Source organism: Physeter macrocephalus, chromosome 14 (genome assembly GCF_002837175.3).
Source record: "Physeter macrocephalus isolate SW-GA chromosome 14, ASM283717v5, whole genome shotgun sequence".
NCBI classification, from domain to species: domain Eukaryota; kingdom Metazoa; phylum Chordata; class Mammalia; order Artiodactyla; family Physeteridae; genus Physeter; species Physeter macrocephalus.
Window position 1 is genome coordinate 66,608,913 of NC_041227.1, and position 9,279 is coordinate 66,618,191.

Genomic DNA, 9,279 nt, shown 5'->3' on the forward strand with positions numbered 1-9,279 from the left:
TGTGGCAGGTAAGAGCTCGGAATAAGAAAGCGGCCAGTGTGGCTGGGCTTCCGAGGTAAGGACAGGATAGGGTGTGATGTGGGATGAGGCTAAGAGCAGGAGCTCGACCAGGGAGGGCCATGGAAAACTTGAGGTTAGACTCCTGACTGTGAAATTCTCTGCAGTCCTTACAAGTGGCTCAGAGAGGAGTAAGCGGCTCAGAAGATGAAGTGATATGAGGAAACAGAGCTCATAAGGGTCTCGGCTGGGATGCATGGCCAGGTCTCCTGACACGGCAAAGCAGAGGCCACAGGCCTCCTTGAAAGTGGTTCTCACCTCTTCTGGCTGTGATCCCTTTTTCTGCCCAACTGCCACTAATGCACTTGGTGCCAGCCCAGCATTGTTCTCCCTCCCACCCCACCCACCCGCCTCACAGGCACCATCACCATGGGAACTGAGCCAGCCTATCAGAACACTCCCTTTTAAGGGGGAGCCTTATAAATTGAGCCTCCTCTGCCCAGCCACACCACATCCAACACTGAGAGGCCTTCAGGAACCCCTCCCCCTGGAGAAACCAAGTCAGCCGCCCCCTGCTTTCCTCCAGGGTAGACAAGGGGAGTCTCCGGCCTGGAATGCTCAGGGCCAAGGTCCAGGTCTACAGCCACCCAGCTTAGAGCCCCCTTCCCCCGCGTGGCCACGCAATGACACAGGAGCCACTCAGGAGCCCCTGAGAGATTCTGGTGGTGACCTGGGAAACACCTGGAGCCGCGAGAGCGACATGCCGCCGAGCCTGCAGCACTCCAGCCTGGAGAGATGCAGTGACATCAGTCGGTTGAGCAGCGGGTACGCGGGGGATGAGGAGAACAGCGAGGTCAGCTTGCTGGGAGGCAGTCGAATCGTGCGGTTGAACAGAAGGCTCCGCGCCCAGGCAGGCGGCCACCAGACCAGCCAGGTTTGCGCCATCTACTCTCCCAACCAGTTGAAGAGCCGGCTGGCCAGCCAAGCTGACAGCACCGTGCAGACTGGAAGGGAAAAGTGAGACCAGCCTGCCGGGCGGCAGCATGGACAGCAGGGCCAGCAGCTTGAGTGACATCAGTTTCATCGGCCGGGGCAGCAGCGCCCTAAACTACCAGGTGAGCAGCGGGCGGGTCAGTTCCATGGGCAGCCTTCCCTCCGGCCAGGCCAGCAGCTACCAGAGCATCAGGGTGGATGGCAATGTGCAAAGCGGGCTGCAGAGCAGTACCAGTCTTCCGGGGGACAAAGCTGGGGGCAATGTGAATGCTAGGGACCAGGTCGCCAAGGGTGAGCAGCCTGCCCAGGTGTGCACGCCTTTATGAGAAGATTCGCCACTAGGACCTCGAAAAATGCAGACATGAGGACCCAGCAAACCCAGACTTCACCCAGAGTGGTTATTGCCAACAGAAGTAAGAAAGACCTTTAAAAAGTACACACTTTGTCAAAATCATCGATGGATAGCCCTACCTGTAGCAGCAACCATTAGCAGAAGAGTCATACGTAGCCAACTACACCGAGAGTCAGCAAATCGATGATGAGACCATCTACGCTGAGAACCATTCTTGGGAAGAATACGATCAAGATCCATCAGTGCTGGGTCCACCTGTGTTAAGACCACCAGTGGCACTAACATCAGTCCTGTGAACCCTGGGGACGAGCCGTCCCTGACAGCATCCCTCAATGACAAAGCCATCTCTGTTGAGAGCATCATTGGTGGGATCACCTGTGCATAAACTCATGGGGGGACAACTGTTTTCAAGGCAGGTGTCAACTGCATTAAGAACCATCTGAAGTTAGAAGCTTCCACGGTGAAACAATCCTAAGTGGAGAACACCATTACCACCAACACCAACCATGATGAGCTCAGAAGACACAACCACCAACCACAGATGGGACTGTCCACGTCGAGAGCCAGCTGAAGCGAGCGCTATCCAGGGAGCTCCGTCCCGAGCACACTCTGTGACACGCGCTGCCCACAGGAGCCAGGAGCATCTAGAGAGGACCATTGGTGACGACGGCATCAATGGAGCCCCATCCCTGAGGAGCATCATCCAAGGAAGCTTTGCACTTTCATGTTGAACACTGTTTCCAGACAGCTTCAGGCCAGGATCTTCCCCGGAGCAAATGCTCCCTGAAGTCCACCCATGTCTCTGTTGGCGGCCGGTTGTGGGGGGCCGGGAATGAGTGTGTCCTCTGAGGGACAGAGGCCAGAACAGCCCTGAAGACATCCACTGGGTACCAGAAGGAAAGCTGAGGGGGAAATAAAATGTGTCTGGAGAGGCTCTGTGTGTGTGTGTGTGTGTGTGTGTGTGTGTGTGTGTGTGTGAGTCTGTGCACGTTCCTGGCACGGCTACCATGACAGTGGGCCACGATCATACTGAAGAACCGTGGAAGGAGCAGGGCTTAGCTACCAACTCTGCTACTTCTAAGCAAAATCCTCACACTTTCTGAGCCTCAGCTTGCTCATATGGAAAATGAGACCAGTCACCCCTATTTCATACATGGATAGGATGGTTACGTGGATTACACGAAAATGTATTTTAAGTACCTGGCTAGTAATAGACACTGTTTGTTCCCTTCCCTTTTCTTGCCCATCTGTAAAACGGGCACAGTGGTTTCTGCCTTGTTTCACTCACAGGCACAAATTAGACTGCTTAATAGAGCATCTGCTTAGGAGTCAAGATGGTTCAGCAGATGGGTTTGAGAAGGGGTGAGTTTTTCTGGGTTTGAGGGTGCCACGTGTCTGGATGGGTGGGTTCCTTCCCCTCAAGCATGAGCACCCCTTTGGAGGACAGTCTCCCTGACCTTCCTGGCTCTTCACAAACTGACCTAAATATGTTTTCCCTACCTCAACCCCGGCTACTTCCTCCTAACCCTCTAGGTACTGTCACAGACCTGAGTTCAAGCCTCTGGGCCTTTGCATGCACTCTTCCCTCTGCCTGACATAATTTGCATGCAGTATAATTTCCATACAATCTAATTCACCCTTTTTCAGTGTACAGTTCTATGCTTTTTGACAAACACACACATGCAGTCATGGTGATCCACCATCACCCCCAGAATACCAACTAGTTCCATCACCCCCCCAAAATCCCCTCAGGCCCCTTTATATCCGTCCTTCCTCCCCCCTCCACAATCACTGATCAGTTTTCTGGCCCTGCAGTTTTCCAGAATGTCACGTACATGGAATCACACAGTTTGAGCCTGGCTGCTTTCACTTAGCTAATGCATTTGTGACCCACCAACATCGGTTATGTTCGTCCTGAGTAGGGTCCATGGTTTATCAGTCCTCTGGCTGAGAGGCATTCTGCTTGTTTCCGTTTGGGGAGGTGATGAATCGGCTAATAAATGTTGATGTACCGGATTTTGTGCGAACATAAGTTTATCAATTCACTTGCGTGAATACCTAGGAGAAGACGGTTGGGAGGCATGTAAGCCTGCTCCACTTTACAGGAAACTGCAACTCATTTTCTAAAGGAAGCTCTGCTTTACCAGAACTTTGTATTTGCTAGAGCTTTGGTTTTTCATTTTAATGATCTAGCTCCCTGTTCATTATCTTAACAATATGAGGAAGTTTGTTTCAGCCTCCCATTATTAACTCCATTTTACATACGGGGAAACTGAGGCCCAGAAAGGCTAACACTGTGAGTTAGTCGGCAGGGCTGGGATCTAAACACAGGCAGTGTGGCTCCAGAGTCCATGATCTTCACCAGTGGCCTCTCTACCCTTCCCTCTGTGCTTTGGACTCATCGGGCCCCCAGCAAACCCAGGCCACAGGCCACACCAAACACAGGGCCCCCAGCCAGCTGTTTCTTGTCTCAGGCCCCTAAATATAATGCCTCCCACTGGATGTGTCTGTCTCCCTGAGGGGAGGTGCCACTCCCACCCCATCTGATTTTTTTTTTTTTTTTTGGCCGTGCCGTGGCTTGTGGGATCTTAGTTCCCTGACCAGGGATTGAACCCAGGCCCACAGCAGTGAAAGCATCGAGTTTTAACCACTGGACTGCCAGGGAATTCCCGGCCCCACCCCATCTATATCCTCGAGGCCCCATCCCTGTCAGCGGCACCAGTGATTGCCGAATGAATGAATGAATGAATGAGTGAGCAGGCAAGTGATGTATGGCTGAATCAGAGGAAGAGCGCTGGGTCCTCCAAGGCCCGCTCTCCAGCGACTACAGCCCACTGTCCAAAAACAAATGTAGCTCAGGGTCCAAAAGTTAACTACCGCTTACTGTGCACGCCTCAGCCCCCAGGACAGCTCCGTCCTTCTCTCACTGTCTGCCCGACAGATGTGTGTTGGCCCAGCTCCCTCCCACCCCAGCACTGGGCACGCAGCAAGCACTTGAAGTGAGGATCATTTTTCAAGTGGGCACGGTGATTTTTTTCTTTCCTGTCCACTAGCTCGGCGTTCGGGGTGCAACAGAGTTGGAATGATGGGTTGGCTGCAGGCACTGGCTCCTGAATTATTAACTGGGCTGGGGAGAGAGCTGCGTACAAATGTTGTCTGTCCAGCAGACCGCGGCAGCCCTCAGACTTCAAACAGGCCTGGAGTGGGCAGGCAGGACAGGTTGGTGGGCCTCCCATGCTGACCGAATCCAGGACCTCTCTTCCCCAGTGCTCCCTTGGCCTCCGTCCCCCAGCCCTGCCCGGAAGGAGGTCATCTTTCACGCTGTGATGTGCCTGTTCTGTTGGATTCAAGCTCCTGACCTCTCCTCCCCTGCCCACTCCAAAACCAGTGGGTAAAATGGATGGAGTCTGGCGAGTATGGTTCTTTCTGAGCCAGGAGCTTGCTGGGTAAGCTGGATTCTCAGTCCACAGCTCATAATGGGCAGGGAGGGGGAGTAGGGTGTCCAAGGTCAGGTCCCCTAGAAGCACAGCCTGAGCTGGGGGTTCTTGTTCCAAGGAGAAGGGAAGAGGAAAGCAGGTTGGGGAAGGGAAGGGGCTGGAGACCGGCCTCAGGCTGATCTCACGGTGAGGGGGAGGGAGTGGGAGGGGGGCAAGGGGGGGTGTTCTACAGTGTCAATTGCAACTCAGAGCTGGTCCCACCTTCAATCAAAGGGGGCGGGCCCTTCATGCCTCCATGCCTGGGTGAGGGGAACATAACCTCCTTGGTGGAATAGCTCCCATCCAACTAAGAGCAATTCTCCAGAGAAGGGACAGCTGCGAGTCACTAGTGGCAATGCCAGGCAGGTAGTCAGGTTGGTATGGTGGCTCCACACACTGATCAGGAGCTCAGCTCCTTCCAGATCTCCATTCCACCATCCTTGGGATGAGACGCTCGTGCTCATGGTCCAGGACGGCTGCCCAAGCTCCATCCAACTCATCTCCATCCAACACATCAAGGAGAGCAGGGGAGGAAGGAGGGAAGAAAAGCTTGGCCCTTCTTTTTTAAAAAAGGCTTCCTAAAAGTCCCATACGACAGGGGTATACCTAGCAATAAGAGAGGTGAGGAAATTTGGTCTTTATTCTATGAAGCAATGTGCAGAAATGAAATTGGCATTCTGTTACTGGTAGGGGAGGAAGGAATGGATATTGAGGTACAAACTGCTCCCAATCAATTCTCCGCTTTTTACCTTCTAATAACATCACCCTTTCACTTAAGACCTCTGGGGTATCTGGCAAAAATGGCCCCAATACCTAGCAACCCCTCCCACTAAGAGGAGGAGTCTATTTCTCCATCTCCTGAATCTGGGTTGATCTTGTGATCTGCTCTGACCGACAGGAAGTGATGCTCTGCAGTTCCAAGTCTCGGTCTTCAGGGCCCTCGCGGTTTCTGCTCACACACTCTTCACTCTCCACAGCTGTCATGGGATCAAGCTGGGCCAGGCTGCTACATGATGAAAGAATCCCCAGGCCCCCCAGCCATCCCTGTCAAGGCCATCATAAACCAACCAGCCCCACGTGACCCACCAGTGACCACAGACACATGAACAAGCTCAGCCCAGATCAGCTGAGCCTGACCCAGACCAGAACCACCACCCACTGAGCCAAGCCAAGCCAAACTGCTGACTGACAGGCTCCTGAGCTAAAGTGGGTTTTTAAAGCCATTATCTTTGGGGCTAGTTTGTTACACAGATAAAGCTAACTGCTACTGCTCTGCTATTGGCCCCTTGCTCTCAAGATAAAGAACAGAATTCTCCCCGTGACCTCCACGGGCCTGGCCTCTGCTGACCTTTCTGGCCTCATCTGTTCCTCCCTGTGGTGCCTTCACTTCCTCAGAACCCCTCGCCCTGAGCCTCGGCACCAGCAACTCTGGGACCCAGAATGTTCCCTGCGCCCCTCACTTGGTTACTGCCCACTCTTCCTTCAGAGTCAGCTCACGCGTCCCTCCCCTGGCAGAGGCTTCCCTGGCCCCTGGTACACGCTCTTAGGCCACCTCCCGGTCACAGCACTTCATTCAAGTTGTAACTTGACCCTTCCCTGTGTGACTCTTTGATTAAAATCTGCCTTTAGCGCCACAAGAACAGGGACCGGCTCTAATTTGCTCTTTGTTGGGTCTCCAGAGCCCAGAACAGCCTTTGCACAGTCCGGGCATCTCTGTGTCCCCAGCACCTAGAGCCAAGCCTTGTACACAGTGGGTGCTCAATGCATACTTTTGAATGAATGAGTTGAATCTGAGCATTGCAAGGCCAGCCAGTGGAAACTCATCAAACCTCGACTGTAATGTTAGCTCTTAAAACACGAAAGGTCAAAAGTGAGAGCGACGGAGGTTGAAAGTGTCTCTCTCTCTCTCTCTCTCTCTCTCTCTCACACACACACACACACGCACACATGCACGTACGCACGCACACACACACACACCAAGTCTGGCAAGGTCAGCACCTAGAGCCAAGCCTTGTACACAGTGGGTGCTCAATGCATACTTTTGAATGAATGAGTTGAATCTGAGCATTGCAAGGCCAGCCAGTGGAAACTCATCAAACCTCGACTGTAATGTTAGCTCTTAAAACACGAAAGGTCAAAAGTGAGAGCGACGGAGGTTGAAAGTGTCTCTCTCTCTCTCTCTCTCTCTCTCTCACACACACACACACATGCACACATGCACGTACGCACGCACACACACACACACCAAGTCTGGCAAGGTCAGAAAAGTGACTGTTGACAGACTTACCTCTTGGGCTCATATGAGTTCCCTAGGACCACCTGCTCTCCTCAATGGATTGTCAGTTGTGGTTTATGAAAACTTGCCTGGAATCCCTTTCTTTCTAAAGAAAGTCCTTCACTTCCATATCACATCAGCTGTATGAGCACAGGGTGGCCTCATTCTAACCCTAGAATTCACAGCAACTTAGAGGACAGATGGGGTTCAGCATCCCTGGGCACAAGTCTCGGCTCTGCCACACACCAGCTCTGTGCCTCGGAACATGCAATTTAACTTCTCTAATCCTCAGTGTTCTCACCTGTAAAATGGGATGGAAATAGTACCTCCAGGGTAATCTGTGTCAAGCACATCTGTCTCAATGCTCACGGTCGGCCATCAATAAATGGTGGCTATTTTTGCAGCAGGCCCTGGGGCTGGCCTGACTCTCGTCCCAGGCAGCTCCCAGCTCAGGGTGTGTCCCGCTAGTTGCTAGTTTACGTGTCTTTCTGCCCACCTCCCACCCTCCACCCCACCTCCAACCCCAGCCCTTAGCTCAGGGCCTGGCACAGAGCAGATGGTGATAAATGTCTGTTGAATGATGAAATAAGAACTTAAAGAGGAAAGACGGAATTCAACTCATTCACGCATTCAGTATTCACTAGGTGCTGAGCCCTGGGCTAGATGTCAGAGAACCAAACCGGAATGAAACCATTTCTGCCTTCAGGTTGCTCCTGGGCCGGAAGTCAGAAAGCATCAGCATGCAGATTTCACTTAAAGATCCAAATGGCCATCTGCCTGAGATCTGGCTACATTCCCACCTGGCAGCAAGCAGCTGGAACGGAGGTCCCTCTACTCCAAACTTATTTTTTGCATGCCCTGTAAGCCGTTGAGTTTGCAGCCCTGGGCTGGAGGGAGAGGCAGATGGGTAGACAGTGCAGCAGAGGAGATGATGGAGCCAGAGGCGGCGTGAGGCCCTCACTCAGTCTGGGAAGACAGGGAGGCAGGGGAGGGAGGGACGGGCCATTTCTACTCTGACCACGCAGTGACAACGGGTAGGTCAGTCGCCTTCTCTGGCCTGCGTTTACTCCAGAGTTACATGACGGGGCTCTGCTAGATCAATGGCTTTTATATATATCTGTAAAAGTACTTGAAGCCGTTCTCCCAACCCCACCCCAAATGAAAGGAGACACGTGCGCAGATAGAGGCTGAGCTTGCATAGCAGGCTGGGCAGTGGGCAACACGGAGCCATTTGTCCCCCACCTGGAGCCCCAGGCCACAGGGATCTGGGAAGAACAGTGGAAAAGATGGTTCTGGCACTTGGGATTCTGAAACCACGTCTCATCAGTCCTCTGAGGTTCAAACCAGGGGTCACAAACCCACGAGTGCCAGGCCCAGGCCCAAGACAAGAGTGAGGGACCACATGAGTCCCCATTACTTGTCAAAGCGTCTTAGGCTGGACTCTTCCAACCCAGATAGATAAATTTGGCTTATGTATCAAGTAATTATTTTTTATTTCCATCAAGAAATATGTGCTCTTCCATTTGTCTTGAAATACATGGCCCTCTAAGTCTATCTCTGACTTTTTTTTTCTGTTTTTGATTAAGATGTAATATCAAAAAATGGCTCACTTTCTTCCTTGGTTGGTAGAAGAAAAATGTGGTGCAGGGATCATGACAGACAGAAGCTGCCATCATCGGGACAGGAAGGTGACAGGGAATAGTCGGGACTGGGGTGAACCGGGACCCGCAGAGCCCTGTCTCAGGAGAAGTTACCACTTAGCACCAGCCAATGGCTGCTTCGCAGGAAGGTGGCGCCAGTATTTCCGAGTCTGCTATTTCCAGAAAATTGGAAATTGGACTTTTTGTGAGAACTCTCCTGATATTTAATGATTATTTCCTTTTTTTTCAAACAAAACACTGCTCTGGCAAAACATGACCATAGATCCAGATTTATCCTAGGAGTCACCAGTTTCTGACCTCCACTCTAATAAGTCTGGTTTATGAAGCTGGTTCTCCTTGGAGATTGGCTGGCTTCCTACCCTGAATTTGGCAGTGCCCGGTTTGAGCTGACAAGTTGGCAAAAGAAGTGAGTGGAGGTCCTTCTTGGGAACCCCACACAAACTACCTCCTGTCCACACCCCACCCCCTCCCCCGAGAACAGATGTAATGGATGAACAGAAACAAAAAGGCAGCTTGAGATTGGAC

At 52.3% G+C, this 9,279-nt stretch overlaps 1 protein-coding gene across 1 annotated transcript; it reads left to right on the forward strand.

The window, feature by feature from the left end:
- The first annotated feature begins 356 nt into the window (after positions 1-356).
- Positions 357-1,018, forward strand: C14H16orf82 (chromosome 14 C16orf82 homolog). The gene is given in 4 exon segments (XM_007131064.2): positions 357-401; positions 403-460; positions 463-525; positions 528-1,018. Coding segments are annotated over 4 exon segments (657 nt in total).
- Positions 1,019-9,279: the final 8,261 nt, after the last annotated feature.